Here is an 18,823-nt window from a genome sequence, read left to right on the forward strand (position 1 = left end):
TTTATAGGGTTTTCAGGAGCTGGCGGCATTCTTCTCTTCCCCATTTTGTGGCTTCACTATCACATGGCAAGGATGTTTGCAATTCACTCGTTTACCTTAGTCCCTAATAGTGGGGCTGTGTATTCAATGGCATAGAGACTTAAAGGGCTATTAAAAGAACCCTGGCCAAGATCAAATTACTCCAAATTAGAACAGTTAAGTTTAAGATCAAGTGCATTAATGGTGGCAGCAGGGAGTGCTTAATTTTGGGGATTTATAAATGCAAGAATCAAGAATTCTCTGCAATTTCCTTACATTGATACAATCTCAAAATGGGGGGTAAAGGGTATTTAACCAGGTGTGTTTATTGAACATGTATGACTCAAGCTCTGTATGTCTTGTTTGACCCTCATTCTATGAGGTAGGTATTAGTATCTCTTTTTTGGGCAAGGAAGGTGAGGTATAAAGAACAGAGGTACAACTTGCCCAAGATCACAACTAGCAGGTGATTCTGTATTTACTCACTTTACTAAGTGTTTATTAAAGGGAAGATGAGTGCTGAATTTTTTGTTTGTTTTTGGGTCCCATTCAGCAATATCATTGTGCAGCAGAAAGTTCAAACAAGATATAAGGACTTTTACCGTATTTGACTACATTGCACATCATTTTTCATTGTGTTACCTAAAACATGTTTTAGGCCCCCAGTTGTGCCCCGTGCCCAGTGTAGGCCAATTAGCATTTAGACAAAACAGCCTGTGACCCTAATATCTAAATCACCCAGACATTTTTTAGGAGGCAAACGTTTTTTGATCCTTGTTTCTTGGTCCAGGTGAGGCAGAGAGGGGACAGGAGTGGAGCAGACAAAATTTAGGGCACGGGTTTCGTCTGTCAGGGTGGGAGCCAGAGAGGTCCAGGAGGCCTCGTCCTGGCTGCCACGTGGGTGAAATGGGTAAAGGTTTGCAGAGTGAGTGCCTGGGGTTGCTCTGAATGCGGACACAAAGGCCGCAGGGAAGACAGCGTTGGAGTACAGCCTCTGGCGTTGATAGCAAATGTTGGCCACAGGAAGCGTTCCATCAGGTTTGTTTTCCGCGGGACCTGGGCCAGTGCGGCCGCTTTCGTGCTTGTGCCGGTTCTCTATGGTCCTAGCCACACAGCCCAGGGCATCCCACGTTCGTCTTCCGCTGCAGATCATAAATGCCGGACACCGACTGAGTACGAGCGACTCAACCAAACTTCGCAGCCTACAGCCCCGCCTCCTCCGCGGGGCCGCAAACGTCGCGAGACCTTTGTCCGCCCTCCCGTTCCGGTCTGGCGGCCCTCGGCACCCAGAGCGCGCACGCAGGCCCCACGCAGGGCACGCACTGCCGGCAGGGCCGACGTTCCGGGCCGTCGGTCTCCCCGCCCCGATGGCGCAGTGTCGCGAGAGTTTGGAGTAAACAGCCCCCGAATGGAGATCCGAGGCGTGTTCGCCGAGGAAGCGCCGTTATCCCGGGCCCGCCGGACCCGAGCCTGAGACAGCCGCAGGTACGTCAGGCTGCCCGTTCCCAGAGGCTCCGCCCCTTCTCCCTGTTTACGCGGCTGCTGGTGCGTTCATTTGTGCCCGCGGCGTCTGAGGCCCCGGAGGGTGGGTGTCTGCGCGGGCGGTGGCTAGGGCCTCCCTGCAACCCTGGATCCGCCAGGAGCGGACCCGGGGCGTGGGGCGTGGGCCAGGGAGCGTGCGGTAAAGTCAGGCATTTGGAGGCACCCGGCTACGCGGAGTTCATGGCGGTAGGAAATGAGCGGTCCCCTGCGCCCGCCGACCCGGCCTGGACTTCGGGCTTGTGTCCCTGCCTGGCCTTTTCTACGTGTTTACACGGTTGGGTAACAGGCTCAATTTCATTTTCTTTATGTGACAGAAGCTTTAGCGGAGTGAAACAATATGTCCAGCTCTGACCCTCAGCCTTCGAACTTAGTGCTGGGTATACTCCCAGAAGAGTTCTGGTATCAGATTTTAAATGACCTCAGTTCTTTGCCCTAGCTGAGTCTGTACACATGCTCCACTGATTTTCAAAAATGCAATGTAGGAAGCTCCTCAGCAAGTTGGGCCCCTGACTCTCTTTGGTTTACTCTCAGAACCAGAATGCTTTTTAGAGCGCCCTGTCATAATGTGCTTCTTAAGACTGGTATAGATGAACATTTTTATTAAGATGTTTAACCCTTTTTTGTTGGAGTCACTGAGGGTGACCTATTTGTGTATGCAAATTAAGTTCAACATTTACATTTACTTTAAGACACTTCTAAGTGAGGTAGATTGGCATAAGATCTGACTTGAACTCTGGAGAACTTACCAATAGTTTCTTATGCCCCTGCTAGTAAGTAGCTGTCTGACTTCAAGGTCTGATTTTGCATATGCATAAAAGGGGCCTGGAGAAGAATGATTCTTCTCAAGTGTTTTTTACCTGCAGCACCCATTTTATTTATTTATTTATATTTTATTGTAAGAACTTTGTTAAGGTGTAATTTACATACCGTGCAATTCACCTTTTTAAAGGTACTTACTCAGTGATTTCTTAAAAAATCAATCTTACAGAGCTGTGTAGCCGTCACCACAGCACACTTTTGCAACATTTCTGTCATCCCGAAAAGATCCCTGGTGCCCATTTGTAGTTAATACCCATCTCCAACCCCACCCCCAGATCACCACTGATCTTTGTGTCTCCCTAGATTTGTCTTTTCCAACTATTTAATAGATTTAGGCAGAATCATATGTGGTCTTTTGTGTCTGGCTTCTTAACTTTAGCATAATGTTTTCAAGGTGGTTCCAGTTGTAGCATGTATCACCATTCCTTTTTATGACCCAATAATATTCTGTTTTATGGATATGAAACATTTTGTCTCTTCATTCACACAGAACACCTTTTGTCAATAAAATTTTATTTTATGTTCCCATGTATGTTGCAGATGGCCGGAGACATTTATTGGAGGGCCCTGGGGGCGGGCTGTGACTCTTGTCTATTAGTTCTCTCCTTGTCTATTAGTTCTCTCCCTTGTGTTCCTCAGTTCCTCAAGCATCTGCTGTAATCAAGAGTTGCTGGTATCTATGGAAAAAGAGAACTTCTAATTAAGTGTTTGCAGAGCCTTTGAAGCCCCCAAGGGACCTCTTCTAATCAAGAGGTTTTTAGTATTTCCTTCAAATTCACATGTTCTTTGATTCCATTTTCTATCATTCTGGTGGTGGTAGGTAGTTCTTGTCCACTGCCTCCTTATGTTTGTGGCACAATAAGCAACCAAAGCTAAGTCTGAAGACTTACGTGAACTGCACATGGCTCCCATTAGTGTTTTAAGCAGTGTTTTGGGGGTGGGAGGCGGGGAGATTTGCAACTGCATCTTTGCACTAGGAGAAAGTTGAGACATTGGTTATATTTTATTGGAAAAGCTTCACAGTTCCACCTCCTAGTAACTTGAAATAGTAAGAATGGGAGACTAGACCTTGTATTTGGTGTTTGAGTAGGGGACCTTGGTCTCTGCAGTGTTTGCGTGAGACTGGTTAGGAGGTGGTTAAAAGAGACTTAAGTTGCTTTTTCCTCCTCTGTTTTCCTCATCAGTTCTGATGTGCTGCAGAAATCTGTTAACTAGATTTATTCATCTTGACAGTGTCTTTTTGCTTAAGGAAATGAGTTTAAAGTAAAATGAGGAAAGTACTGATTTTGGAGGTATCTCATATGTGGCTAGCCAGTACTAGAGGCCTGAAGGGTTAAAGAGAGCAGGAGACGGGCGTGTCCTGTGTGAAAGAATAGGCAATAAAAGACAGTGTAGACCAAGGTTTTTTAAGGTTGGCACTATTGACTCTTTGGGCTGAATTATTTGTGCTCCAAAACCTACTAATGGACAGGATGTGCCAGGAGGAATAGTTCAATCAGACTTAAGAACACACCTTTTTTTTTTTTCTTTAAAGGTAATGTGTTCTGGCATCACTTAAATGTTAGCCTATGATAACATTGGTAATACAGCCAACTATGCAATTAGTTACAAAAGTCGTGTTTTTACAGCCAAATTTTCATTGAACTGAACGGTGCACTTTCATTGCCTAAACACAATTCAGTTTTCTCTGGAGCTGTTTCAGTAAAGGTTCATTAAAAAGCAAGGTGTATTGATATAATTAGATGACTGTTGGGTGGTACAAGTAATTCCCTCTAACCAGAATTGTGTTTTGTAATTATTTGCGAAGAAATAAGTTCAGATGTACTTTAGCTATACCCGGAATTATAATCTTAGTGATACTCTTTTATAATGCAAAGTAGAAGAATCTCAGAGTTGCAAGGAATGTTAGCAGTCAGTGAGACCAGTTGCATGCCTAAGTAATACGTTCCCTCTACTCTGTCTCCCTTTTACACATATGTCATTAAATTTTCTTCTTGGCATGTATTACTTGCACCTGTTCTTTTGCATTCAGTATTTGATGTCTAATATTTTTGGTTACGCCTGTATTAGAGGCATAATTATACTTAATTAAGGAAACTCATAATTATGTAAATACTATCGTTTAGAGCTTACCTTTATATGGAAAAATAACCAGGTCTTCTATGTAAAGAACTGATAGACAATAAATCCAATAAACACTGAGTGGGTGGGTCCAGTATAAGCCCTAATTAGGCCCTATGAATAAGTGAAACTACAGATGATACTACAGAATGAACTGGCTAAAAGCTTTGCTTTACTTTAGGTGGTAGACACAGATTTTAGTAAACAATTCCTAGGGAAAAGATCTCTTTTAAGCTCTACTTATATTACAAATAAAATTAAATTTTCAACAATTTGAATCTTTGTGCCACTGTATTACCAGAAAATGTTTTTCTATACAATTTTATTTTAAAAGGTTTATAGGCATTTAAATGATAGATGTTTTATCTAATTTTAGAAGTATAACACATGTTTTTTGTCAAAATGTAAGTAAATAGAATTAAAAAAATAACTACCTATAATCATACCACTGAAATGTAGAACCACTGTTGCCACTTTGGTACACATCTACCATGTTCTTTTTCTTTTTTTCTGTGCACATAGATACATATATAAAAATCAAAACATTGATCACACTGTACATGAACTGTTTTATTTAATGTTTCATTAGAATTTCCCCATAGTCTTTAGGAAATAGATTCCTATTGCTGTTATAACAAAGTTCTACAAACTTAAGTGTCTTAAAACAACACAAATTTAATATCTTACAGTTATGGGGGTCAGTAGTAGCCTGAAGACAGTCTCACTGGGTTCAAGTCAGGGTGTCAGCAGGGCTTCATCCCTTTTTCAGTTTCTGGAGGCACTTATGTTCCTTGGCTCCTAACCTCTTTCTCCGATTATGTCATCCTCATACTTCATCTTGATGGCTTCTACTGCTAGCCTGCCTCTTATGAAGACTTGTAATTGCATTGGACCCACCTGGATAATCCAGGATAACCTCCCCATCTCGAGATCCTTAGTTTTATTATACTGGCAAACTCCCTGTGGTCCTACAAAGTAACATGTACAGGTTCTGGGGGTGAGGATGTGGATATCCTTTGGGGCCCATTATGCAGCTTTCCGAAGGAACACAATTGGGAATTGCTGCATAGCATTCCATAGTATGGATGAACCATGATTATTTAGCTAGTCCCCCATTGCACTCTCAGATAGTCCCTAGTTTTTCCCAGTTATAATCCTTAGACATAATTCATTGCATGCTTTCAGATTTCCTACATATGGATTGAATTTCTAGGGGAGATTTTAGAAAAGCGTTACAGCCCACCTCTTAAGAGAGTGGCCTCTGGAGCCAGACTTGTCAGGTTCCCAGCCCAGCTTTCCCACTCACTGGCCATGTGGCTCTAGGGGAGTTCTGACTTACCTTTTGCCTCAGTTTTCTCATCTGAAAATTGGGGTAGTAACAGGTTGTTTTGAGAATCAAATGAGTTAATACATGCAGATTACTTAGCATAGCTCAGTAAATGCTCTTTTTTGTTAATACTAGATTTATTAGACCAACATTTTTTACAGCTGTTTTTAAGTCTTTTAAATACATGTTGTCAAATTACCATTTTAAAAGGTTATAAGAATTTTTTACTTTCAGTAGCAACATATGAGAGTACTCATTTTATTTACTCTTATTTATTTTCATATTAAGAATTGTGTTTAATTCTTAAACATGATTATTTTATACTGTCTCAATTTATGTCTGTCAAAATGGTACTTGATTTTTATAATGTACATTATAAAACAGGTTAATGGTAACAGAAATTTACTTTATCATGAATCTTTTCAGGGTTTTTCTCAATTCCCTGGGGAAAAAAATACTTCTAATTTCACTTTGACTAGCTCAGTCCCATCTGTTAGGGTGGCCTTCAGTGTAACAGTTGATGTGTGTAAATTTCTTTGACATGAGATATAGTCTGGTTATGCACACAGTGGGTCTAATATAAGAGGCTTGTAAGTGCTCTCTCCACATTTTAAAATTCAGTACTCCTACCCATGTCAGTGCATTCCTAGCACCTGATAAACATAGGACTTACTTATTTTTATATTTTGGAAACAATTTCAACCTACCAGAAAGGTTCCAAGAACAATATAAAACCTTTTTTCTCTTTGAACCATTTGAAATTAAGTTGCAGGCCTGATACCCGTTATCCCCAGACACTTTAGTGGGCATTTCCTGCCGTTTGCTTGGGCCATCTTATATTATCATAGCATAGCCTTCAAAATCAGGAAATTAGTCTTGGTACAGCACTGCTATCTAATCACAGGCAGGCCCCATTCAGGTTCTGCCATTTGTTCCAGTAACATCTGTACAGCAAAAAGCCCCATATCTGAATCTTGAGTTGCAGTTAGTGGTAATGTCTCTTTGAGTCCTTCAGTCTGGAGCCATATCTAAGCCATTCCTTGGCTTTCATTGCCTTGGTACTTATGAAAATTCAAGACCAGTTGTTTTGAAGACTGTCCCTTTGTTCGGGTTCTGACATTTCTTCATGATCTGATTCAGGTTGTGCCTTTGGCAGGAACCCCACAGGGAATGCCAGGCTCTGTCAGGGCACCCAGTGGCCCTGGCTCCATGTATCCCATTGCCGGTTAACTTGATGAAGCTTCTCCACATCAAGGGAGCCTTTTTCCCCTTTGTGAATCACGATTTTGTTGGGAGCCGTTCTGAGATATGTAAATATCTCATTCTTTAAACTTTCAATTTATTTTATTTATATCTGTCATTGTGGACTCGTGTTCTCCTGTTTTACTCACTGGGTTAGGATCTGTTACTTTTATTATTTATTTTGATGCTCAGGTTATACCATGGTGGCCTCTGCTTCCCTTTGATACGTCCCACTAATTCTTTCAGCACTTTCTCCCTTCCTGCAGGATGTTCCAGACTCATCTGTTCTTCACCTGCCTAGCCAGGCTCTTCTCCAGAGAGCCTGGCTTCTTTTAGTGGAGAATGGTATTTAGAAGACCAGTTCTGGGCACTAGACAAAGCTAGGAAATGTATGTGTGTATACATAAGCATACACTCATTTGCTCGTACTTATTTCTGCATCAGTCTATATATTGAAAACCTTGAGTTCATACCAGTACTTCCAGTTTGACTGATCCTTCATGGTTTGTTTACGTTTCTTCCCTTTTCATATTTGTAACTTCATTCTCTGACGAGAAAGCTGCCTCCCATTATCTGTAAAATATTTATTTGATCAAATCGATTTCCCTTTGTTGCTGCCATCACCCCATTCAGGCTCTGACAACCCTTACCAGGTGTCTCTCCTTTACACACGCATCTCTTGCCTCGCACTGGGCCACTGCGGCTCTCCCATGGGCACCTATCTTCTTGTCCTCAGCTGAATTATTCAGAAAGGGAAGAAAAGGAAAGCTTATTTAAAAAGTGTTTTTCTTTTCATGTATGTGATATATGTGTCTGTGTCGACATACTCTGAACTTACCGTACACTTGTTGCTGCTCACTGCTTGCCACTAGATGGTGAGCCTGTCCTGCGGAGAGTGCTCCCCAGATTTGCTTTATATAGTGAGAGCTGAGAGGCTCTGGCGCAGACACATGTGAATAGATGTTTTAGATAAGGGAAGGTGTAGTCCGTGGTGACTGGCCATCTTTAAAGTGAACAGGCCAAAAAGGCACAGAGGTCGGTTTTAAGTGGTCAGTGTTGCAACCACAGTGCCCATGCCTCTAGCTCCCTGGTGCATTTTTTGTTCCCCGCAAAGCAAATTTATGTTTTGAAGCCCTCTCACTCTGGGACTGGGAAACCATAGAATCCTCAGTATGTGTCCTCACAATTTTTATGATCTGTGGGTCTTTGAAGAGAGTATCTTCTTAGAACCCAGGTTTTAGTACACGTTTAAAGTACATAAGCCGGTCAGCCAGATCCAAACAAAACACGTGTCTCCATGTCCCTGTCGTTCCCAACCTTATCATTTATCCCCATGGGGCTTTTCTTGAAGATCTCTTCCTTCCGGCCACAGGTGAGTTGGGACACTAGAGCAGGCTGGCCTTCACTAATGTGGCCTTTTTGGGGAAGGGGTCAGCGACCATCTAACAACTAAACAGGTGGTCTCTTTCATTTGACCACCCTTTACGTGGAAAGTCCTTTTCATTGATCTTAGGTATTTTTTCTTTTTACCCCCTGTTCCCTTCTGCCCTGAGCTGTGCCCTCCCAGCTCTACTGCTCCTGAAAGTTCACACATTCAGAACTTACCTCCTGCCAAAGTTTCCCAAACCAACCTTCCTGCAGCTGTCTCTGTCTCAGGTTCAGTTAGGAGCAAGAGACCTTGGCTCCTCACTCGCAACCTTCCACATCTGGTGGTCAGCAGATTCTGCCAACTCTGCAGTCACACATGTAATATGACCACCTTTGTCACCTCTCCGGCCCCGCACTGGCCCAGGTCACCATCTGTGCAGGACTTTTCCAGTTGGTCCCCTGCTCCTACCTGTGTTGCTTCTCTGCTCTGTCGTGTGCCCCTTTCCCATTCATGGTGAAAGCTGAGGCCTTTCTCTGATCTGCAAGCCCCTCCCTAGTCTGCCTCCCTGACATTGCACCTGGTCTTCTGATTCCCCTTCCTTCACACTGCCCCAGCCGCACTGGCCTCTTGGCCTTCCTTTGCACCAGCCCTGCATGCTCTTTACCTTGGGGCTTTTGCATTTGCTTTTCCCAGTACCTGCAGTTTTCATTCTCTAAGTGGCTTGACAAGCTTCCTTCTTCCATCAGAGGCTAAGAGGTTTCTGGGGCACTTTATCTAAAAGTTAAGCCCGTCCCCTTCTTTCTTTTTGTCTCCTTTCAAATATATCAGCCCAAGTGTCCATCAGTAGATGACTGGATAAAACAACTGTGGGACATTTATACAATGGAATACTACTCTGCCATAAAAAAGAAGAAAAATTTTTCCCTTTGCAACAGCATGGATGGACCTGGAGAACATTATGCTGTGTGAAATAAGCCAGTCAGAGAAAGACAAGTACCATATAATTTCACTCTGTGGAATTTCATGAAAAAACTGAACTAACAAGCAAAATAGAGACAGACTCATAGAGGGCAGGCTACCAGCTCTGGTGGGGAGGAGTTGCGGGGTGGAGGGATTGAGCAAAAAAGAAAAAGGACTCATGGACATGGACAACAGTGTGGTGACTGCAGGGGGGAGGGGAAATCTAAGGGGACTAAATGGTAATGGGAAAAATACAATAAAAAAGGAATATAAAAATAAAATATAGTATTTATCAACAGCGTAATACTGTGTGTATTAATTACCTTGTGTGTTACCCTTCTCCCCACACTGGAAAGTCAGCTCCATGAGGCCGGAGGTGGCTATTTATTTTGTTTGCTGCTCTGTTCCTACCTTCTGGAACAGTGCCTGGCTCTTCAGAGAAGCTCAGTAAATGAGTGGGATGAGTGAACAAAATTGCTCAGCAGTCCCACCTGGCTGTTTTATTTCTGCACAGTTCACTCCTATCAGACAGACAGGGTCTATATTTCCAGCTGTTCTGCCAGATGTTCTGCTGAGACTTGCTTGAGTCCTTGCCCCCCATCTTTCAGCTTCTCCAGACTGGCACCTCACTGCCTCCCCCTCATCCAGGTGACTTGCTGATTCTGTGCATGGCCGGTGGTTTCCTCCTCTTTGATGGAGCTCTGCTCAGGATGCCCCTTTCCTCCTCCCTGTTTCCCTACTTCCAGCCCTACAAGCTGAGATGCTGTCAGTGCCAGCTGCCCTTCACTTCATCAGCAGAAGCCTCCTCTGTGCACCCAGGAGGAACTCTCAGTCCGGTGCCCCTGGCACATGTGCCTCTCTTTCGACACTTTCCTTTCCTGTGCTGTGTTTAGCTGTTTGCGGTTATGGTTGGCCTAGTTGCTGGGTCACACCTGGAGGACTGTGTCCCTCACTTACTAACAATACTTGTTTCTTCTGTAACACCTGGTGGTGTCTTAAACTTGCCTAGCACTCTATAAACTTGTATGATTTAATGAGTAAATTAAGGTAGACTATCTTATGATTTTGCAATGTCCTATTTTCCAGAAGCCTATAAAGTTTTTTATATTTGGGAGAAAACTGATTATCTTAATCATTTTTAAATTTAACCCTCCCTCCCCCAAACTTTTCTTTTTGTTTCTCTTTCTTTTAAAGTCTGGCTCCTGCCTCAGTGGTAAGAGAATGTCAGCCATCTCTTTTGCATAGGCTGCACTAGATTTTTGGGGAACAGGTTTGATTAAAGTTGGTCTTCTGACACATTTAGGTTTAAGATTTGCTCACTAGTATCACTCACTAATATTTATGTTGTATGTTGCCCAAATATGTCAGATTCTTTAGCTTGAGGCAAAAGAGTTTTTAAGAGATTTGTTGGTTTATTTAAGTGAAAGACCCATTTAAACCTTTTTAACCATACTTTAATTTAATATGAACTGAGCACTCTTAATCACCAATGGTTAGCTTTATCTTCTTTTTTTTTTTTTTAAGAGATGCTATTTTTTTTAAGGTTTTTTTTATTTTTTTTATTTTTAGACAGCGGGGAAGGGAGGAGAAAGAGGGAGAGAAAAATCAATGTGGGGTTGCATTCGCGTGGCCCCTACGGGAGACCTAGCCTGCAACCAGGCATATGCCCTGACTGGGAATTGAACTAGTGACCCTTAGGTTCGCAGGCCAGTGCTAAATCCACTGAGCCACACCAGCCAGGGCAACTTGTCTTCTTTGACCAGTAGCACTATAATTAGGTGAAGCATATGCTTCATGTAGGCATGTTCTATGATATTCCATCGTTGCAAGTATCAAGTATAAACATAAAAATCAGGGCTTACTTCCCAGCCACTTGCTATAAAACATGTTGGAGTCGCTTTTGGTGTCCCCTGTTCCTTCTCTTTGGTCTTAATTTTCATTACTATCTCATGATCTCTGTGTCACCAAGCTTAATCTTCAATTCCAGAGATAGACGTTTTCAGTATTGTTTGTTATTACAGCAATAAAAAGTCCTAATTATTACCCTTATCAAAGTTCTTTAGACTCTCGCCCCTTACTCACTGTTTTCCTGTTCATAGAAGCACATGTGAATAGTCCCAGAAACTACAGACTCCTTGCTATTCTAAAGACCAGTTTCTGCTAAAAGATGGGTTTAACAGCCTGACAGACCTCTCTTGAAAGGGGCTAACTCCTTGTCCTAAGTGTTTCCATTTTAGAAACAAGTGGAAATAATAAGGCCTGTCTTGTCTCATTTGCCTTCCCCCTGCTGGATTATTTATGTGTCTGATGTGATCTGTGCAAAGAACTCTTCTGGGCGCATTACAGCCAGCATCATTTTTTATTGCTGCTCTCATTTTCATTGTGAAGAATGATTTTTTTTTTTTTTTAACTCTGGAGATACTTTGAAATGTATTTGTGCCCATGTGTAATTTAACACCCAAATAACATTTTTCTTTGACAACAGCTTATCTCACAAACTGTCCTCTCATTATTACTTCCAATAAAGAGATAATCTGGTTTTATAACATATTTAATAGGTTAAATTTCTTTTAAGTTGAGGCATTAGGTAAATTTAATGATATTAAAAACCCTCCGATGCTCTTCTTAAAGAACTGGAAGAAGATAATTCAAAATTTGAAAAAGTATAGCTTGAGTAATTTTAAAGCACAATGTCTCTTTAAAAAGGTATTAAGTGCATGACTTGAATGAAAATCAGTTTGTTTTTAGGTATGTATTTTGATCTAGAAAGTAAGGGTGTATGTACCAAGATTTTGCCTGAAAAATTATGGGGATTTAAAGTGTTGATTGGGAAAATGCCTGTTGAAGAGTTGCAAATAATAGGGGAATACAGAGTCTTACATAAAAGCAAAGGATGACAAGCCAAGTATCATGATTCCCCCCTTCTCTTTGGCTCCCAGGATGCTCATGGCCAATGTGCTTAATATTCCTGGTGTTATTTCTTATCCTTAGTTTCCTTCATTTTTCTCATTTTGTCCTTTATTATTTTTTGAAACTGCCACTTAAAACTTTATTTTTCCTTGAAAGAGATGAAAAGTAACTAAAAGTGAAATAATAAGGTGTTTCATGGTTGTGTTACACATTTATTGTCTTATGACTAGGGTATCTTTTTGACCCTGTTATCTAAATTGCAGGTGTAGCTAAATCCTGCCTAGTTCTGTCAGTGTGCTACTAAGGTCTCTGTGCTGGTTTTGTTTTGTAGATTGGCTCACGGAGTGTCTGCTCATCCCCCTTGGACTTTGGTTGTGTGGTGCCAATGGAGTGTAGGACTCAGTTTTCTGGGCTAGAGTGACAGAAGCCTAATGTCCAAGATGGAGAAGAAACGAAGAAAGAAATGAAAGCCTCTTTTCAGGCCACATCACGAGAGGCCATGAAATTTAACTTTTATTTACATTGGACAAGACTGTAAAATGGCTGATCAGTAATGTTTCAGCTTTTAGCTGAAACAAAAATTAACTTATAATCAAGGAAGAAAAAAGTGTGATTTGAATTTATGCAATTTTATGACCACATTCACTTAGGACCATGAAGCTTGTCAACATCTGGCTCCTTCTGCTAGTGGTTTTGCTCTGTGGGAAGAAACATCTGGGTGATAGACTGGAAAAGAGATCTTTTGAAAAGGCCCCGTGCCCTGGCTGTTCCCACCTGGCTTTGAAGGTGGAATTCTCCTCAACAGTTGTGGAATATGGTAATGATGTTATTTTAAATATTATGGACTCCATCCATGTTTTTTGTTTCAAACTACTTTAAACATTAGCTTTTACTGGAAAATCATTTCCCTCTTTTTTACAATAAATTTCAAATGGGGTGAGTGCATAGCACTTATATGTAAACTCTGTTGAAGTTTCCTTTTCCAGTGTAGTTAGCTTATGTGAAGCAAGGCAGCTGACATTCTGAATTATTTCCCTAAAACTTGGTTCTGTGGAACAGGTGACACCAGCGGGTAAGGGTGGGGAGTTTGGAGGTACTGAATGCTTACGTGCTGAAGGTCAAGTGAGCAGATGTGGTAACTAGCACATAGTCTTATATACTCTCCAGATTTTGTTACTGTTTTTCAGTAAAATAAAGCTGAGCCTTCACTTCTCTTGATTCCTTTGGCTTATTTGAAAAACTTACATGTATTTCTTTGCCGTATATTCAAGCTTTTATTATTATCTACTTTTTAAAAAAATAGCATAGGTATCTGATTTGGAGAAATGTAGTCTGTGATCAGGGGATTCATACAGATCATTTCAATTCAAAGCTCAGGAAACTGCTGTCCAGAGCATTTAAATCAGTCCATGTATATACTGTTCTTTACTCTGTGGGTTTTAAGATATGTAAGTTTTTTTGTTTTTTTTTTAACCAGGGAAATTTCAGGTTATATATAATCTTATGTTATCTATGTACATAAATTCTTATTTTTATTTGTGGTCATTGATTTCAGAATATATTGTGGCTTTCAATGGATACTTTACAGCCAAAGCTAGAAATTCATTTATTTCAAGTGCCCTGAAGAGCAGTGAAATAGACAATTGGAGAATTATTCCTCGAAATAATCCATCCAGTGACTACCCTAGTGATTTTGAGGTGATTCAGATAAAAGAAAAACAGAAGGCGGGGCTGTTAACACTTGAAGATCATCCAAACATCAAACGGGTGACACCCCAACGGAAGGTCCTTCGTTCCCTCAAGTACGCCGAGTGTGAGTACCGAGATCTCAGGCCGCTCTGCAGCCGTTCCGTCTCACTTGGGTTTGGAGAGAGAACGTGCATATTCACCCATGTTGTGTTCCACACCCTACCCCACCTTCAGTTGTGTTTTGAAAATTTTCAACCTGGTAGATAGTTGAAAAATAGTACAGTGATCACACATGACATTTCATCTAGTTTCCTCAGTTGTGAACATTTTCTGGGCAAGAATTTAAAAACCAAAAAGAGACTTCATGTTATTCTGGTAGGAAAAATAATCAAAGTTTACAGTAGAGGATGAGAGCGATTTTCGTTTCTGTTGATTTTCACCCAGGTTTAGCTCAGAGCCTTCAGATATCGAGGCTGTGAGGTCCCTTCACACTCTGGAATGAAAGGTGGTGTCTTTCAGGCTCCTCCTTGCTTGCATTTTGCTTCTGTCAGGGTGTTTTGGTCTTTCATGGCACCTCTTTTCCTTGGGTTTCATCTTGTTTTCTCAGAGTCTCCTGACCGTGCACAATCATGCCTTTGCTGGGCTCATTTCAGTCCTAAGCTGTGCAAGTGTGAAGATGAGAAGATTCGATTATTGCCTTTTCAGCTTGAGGGCTTATTGTTTACTACATCTTTACAGCTTGGGCTTGTCAAGATAGAGTTTATCCTCAAATATTAATTGCCTGCTTATTACATAATGTTTTCCAAAGCATAGCAAAGGAAAGGTTTTTTTTCCAGTTTGTTATAAACTGGGGTAGCAGATGTCTAGTTCTATTATCATTTACTATTATTTATTTCATTGGAAGAAATAATAAATAAAATTTTGTTTTTGTTCCTTTATATACTAGGCCTGAGAGCCTCTGAGATTTAAAAACAAAACAGGGACTAAGGCTAACTAATTTGCATAGTGTGACCAGCCACTTCTCAGTCTCAGTCAGCTTTGCAGTTTAGGTATCTGACGTCTTCAGAGCTCTTTCTACTTGTCCAGATGTTTTGTGGTGCTTTTTCTCTTTAAAAAGCAATAACCTCAAGACGATCCAGAAAGATAAAAACAAATCAAACCTTGTACAATTAACCAAATATTATACATTGTTCTTTTTTATTCTTTTTTTAGTCTTAAAAAGCTTCAGAATATTTTAGGAAACATGGAAATGCCTAATTTTAGCACAGTAATCATAGAATCCCATGGTTGAGCTTTATACACTCTCCAGCGTGACAGTTCTAATGCTGTGCTTGGCTGTGCTTGACTTAGGAGATAATGTACTTCCCTAGGGGCCCGTGTCTCTTGGTGTTACCTGTGACTGCATGTGGTAAGCGGTTTCTCTTTAAGTTTCAACTTTCCTCGTCCAAGAAGTGAAGATAATATTACCTACCTCATGGGGTTCTTATGAAGACAAAATGAAATAGTGCGTGTAAAGAGGGCTCAGCAGGTTTTAGGGTATCGTAAGTAGACATTAAATGTTATTTGTTTCTAGGGTTCTGTTGTTAGAAGGCCTTGCTTTATTTTAGGCTGAAACCTAAACCTGAGTGAGACAGTGAAGCCTGCCTTACTCTGGATCTCATCCCTGCCTCCGTTCCATGAGCCGTAAGGCAGAGCTAACCTGTTTTCCCTTCAGACAGTCTGTAAAGATGTATTCTGAAGATATCCATGCCTCGCTCCGGGTGAGAAAAATCTCCAGTTCTTTTAACACTTACTCATGTGACATGATTTCAAGCCCCCTCATCATTTTAATTGCTTTCCTTTAATGTTCTACGGTTTTCTAAATTGTTCTCAAAGAGTGAAGCCAGAACTGAATTCAGTCGTTAAAGCAGAACAGACCCCTCCCTTGTTGTAACTATTTTTCTTCAGTAAATACCTCAAGTATTGTCCCATGCTGTTGACTTAAAGAACAGAATCAACACAGGAAGTTCAATACAGAATAATTTCAGTTCTATCGTGCAAACAATTACTCAGTGGAATTGACATGACTATATATTTTTCTAGTTCCCTGTACTTTCATGGGTGTAGCTCGGTAAGACCAGAATAAAAATGATAGTAATTTGCTTTAGAAACAGAACTTCAGTAACATTACAGATTTGCTCTTCTTAAAACTGAGTTGAAATACAGTTTTTTTCTCCATTAGAGCATAGTCTTTGAAAAGTAAAGGGACAGCTCTTGTGATATTTCTTTTGCTTTCTCCATTAAAAAAAAAAAAAGAAAGATATTTACAGGTAGTAAAATCTATGCTTTTTAGTGAACACTGGGGCAAGTTGTGATGAAAGTGTACAGTCAGGTTCCTAACAACCAAATTAAGGTACAACGCAGCTCCCTCACCCTCAGAAATGCCCTGACTCCTTTGTAGCCCTTTTGTGCTTTGAAAGGTGGCATTCTAGTAGAGAAGCATAGTGAGAATATCAAGAAATATGCAGTTGAAAAAAGGTCCTATTGCTATTTGGCCAGAGAAAGGTGTAATGGGATAACGAGGCCGTTTCCTGCCCCTGGAAAGCAGCGCTGTAAAACCTTCCACTTGAATGGCAGCCGTTCCCTTCAACTCCCCCTTCCCGTTTTCTTGTCCAGTGAGAGCAGGTTGCTGATGAAAAATCTTCAGTTTTAGTATACAGTTGGCTTTATTGTTTAAAAATAATTATTTTTATCATTCTTTCTGCCTTGCATGGTTAGAAAATTACAGGTAAAAAACTATTTGGGAACCACATGATGGCTAATATGCTATAAATATAACTGCAATGAGAAAACTCTTACAGCAAAGGGAGAGAATCTCATTTTCCATTAGACAGGATTTCAGAAGGTAATCAGTCCTGTTTAGAATGATTGTTTTCTCTGACAAGCATCGTGTCATTTTAGTATCTTTCCTTTCTTGGCCTCAGCTGACCCCGTAGTGCCCTGTAATGAAACCCGATGGAGTCAGAAGTGGCAGTCGTCCCGTCCCCTGCGAAGAGCCAGCCTCTCCCTAGGCTCTGGGTTCTGGCACGCTACGGGAAGACATTCGAGTCGACGGTTGCTGAGAGCCATCCCACGCCAGGTTGCCCAGACCCTGCAGGCGGATGTGCTTTGGCAGATGGGATATACAGGTGTGTGCTGTGACGGAAGCGGTGCAGGGTCTGGTGGCGACAAGGCTGCCCTCTTGAGTATCTAGTGCTGAAACCAGATGGCCTCATGCATCTCTGCTTCTCATTATTTGTTGAGCTAGACACAGTTGGCTGCCCGTTGTCTCTGACTCCTGCTGTGCTGGGTATCTCTTTCTATGGCTTTTCTAATCGTTGAATCCTGTTTACTTTTTGAGTCTTATTTTTCTGTACCATTTCTGAGGTTACAAGAGGTAGATCATGAAGCATTTCTTTCCTCTTGACACATACACAAACACGCACAGCACATACACAAACACACACAGCAGTGCTTGCTGTTAGAGCTGAGTGATAGTCCAGCAAAGTTCTATAATTTCTCTGGGAAAGAGATCAAACTCAAAGATAGTTACCTTGATTTGGGCGGTTTCATGAAAATGAGTTTATCACTCCGGTGTGGTGCCCTTTGTGCAGAATGGCTAATTAATTGACTCGCACTTGTTGATGATTTATTTCCGAGCAGGAAACAATATTAATGACTATATTCTGTGAAAGAGACTCACATCCAATAAGATTTTCTTTTCTTACTGATTCATCATAGCAGAAGATTTCTTTTTCAACTAATGTGAAGATTTGGACCCTGACTTTCAACTGTAAATGCTTTTCCTTAGTCCCCAGCACATCACAGTTTGTCCACCTGTGTCTCCTAGACTTAGAGACCCTACCTCTTCTTTGAGTTCGTCAGCTGTCTGCCTTTCAGAGCACCCAAGGTACTTAAGCTTTTAACACCTGGTGAACTGATTTTATTAAAATGATTGTGTCTTCTCGGTTTTAGCCTTTTAAGGTGAAAACTCCTTCACAAAACAAAATCTCTAATCTTCAGAAAAGCATTATTTAATCCCCTCCAAACCAAATGGTTTCCAATTTTATGTATGCATTTTTAAAAAGTAAGCAGTGCATTTTGATGGTTATCTCACTATAATAGTTTATTAAAGGTAGTATTGATATGTAAACACAACTTTCATACTAGAAACACATTACCTTCATTGCAGCTATTAGCTGTTAACTAACAGAATTATCTTTTATTCTTTTTCTACATGTTTTCTGGAATTTCTTGGTCTGATAGCTTCAGTTGTTTCACATTGGTGCGGATGGCTTTTGGCCAGTATTTGGAGTAGACTCAGTAGATAGCTGGCCCCGCTTCCCGAGGGGGTGCTTCGTGAAGCACCTCTCTGAGGAGGTGAGGGGATGGAGACCTGGAGGAAATTGTCTGAAGGGGAAGCGGTGGCTGTTGAGGAGCGTCCGGAGAGATTTCCTGCTTATCTTCAGGTCTTGTTTAGCAGCAGAAGATGGCGCCCCCCAGCTGCCCCTTTCCTCCGTCTTGGCCCAGCCCGGGCCCCCGGGGCACAGCACCTGCCTTATGCCCTCCCAGGGCCTTCGGCCCTTGATGGCATGTTCTCCACGGATCCCAAGGAGGGATGTATTTGACAGACAAAATATTAAAAAAGATGATTTCTCAAATGTGATTGTGTTTACTTTCTTTTTGGAATAAGGTGCTAACGTAAGGGTTGCTGTTTTTGACACTGGGCTGAGTGAGAAGCATCCCCACTTCAAAAATGTGAAGGAGAGAACCAACTGGACCAATGAGCGAACGCTGGATGACGGTAG

At 41.4% G+C, this 18,823-nt stretch overlaps 1 protein-coding gene across 1 annotated transcript in view; it reads left to right on the forward strand.

Moving 5' to 3' along the window:
- Positions 1-1,312: 1,312 nt before the first annotated feature.
- MBTPS1 (membrane bound transcription factor peptidase, site 1) overlaps positions 1,313-18,823 on the forward strand; it is a 52,798-nt gene continuing 35,287 nt past the window's right edge. Inside the window, exons 1-5 of the mRNA XM_054579122.1 lie at positions 1,313-1,503; positions 12,640-13,125; positions 13,864-14,121; positions 16,961-17,164; positions 18,709-18,819. Coding sequence (XP_054435097.1) covers positions 12,963-13,125; positions 13,864-14,121; positions 16,961-17,164; positions 18,709-18,819 — 736 coding nt within the window. The 5' untranslated portion in view covers positions 1,313-1,503; positions 12,640-12,962. The remainder of the gene's footprint in view (positions 1,504-12,639; positions 13,126-13,863; positions 14,122-16,960; positions 17,165-18,708; positions 18,820-18,823) is intronic.

The sequence above is a fragment of the Pteronotus mesoamericanus genome, unplaced genomic scaffold (genome assembly GCF_021234165.1).
Source record: "Pteronotus mesoamericanus isolate MK-2021 breed Mesoamerican mustached bat unplaced genomic scaffold, CSHL_Meso_final contig_52, whole genome shotgun sequence".
In the NCBI taxonomy this organism is placed as follows: Eukaryota; Metazoa; Chordata; class Mammalia; order Chiroptera; family Mormoopidae; genus Pteronotus; species Pteronotus mesoamericanus.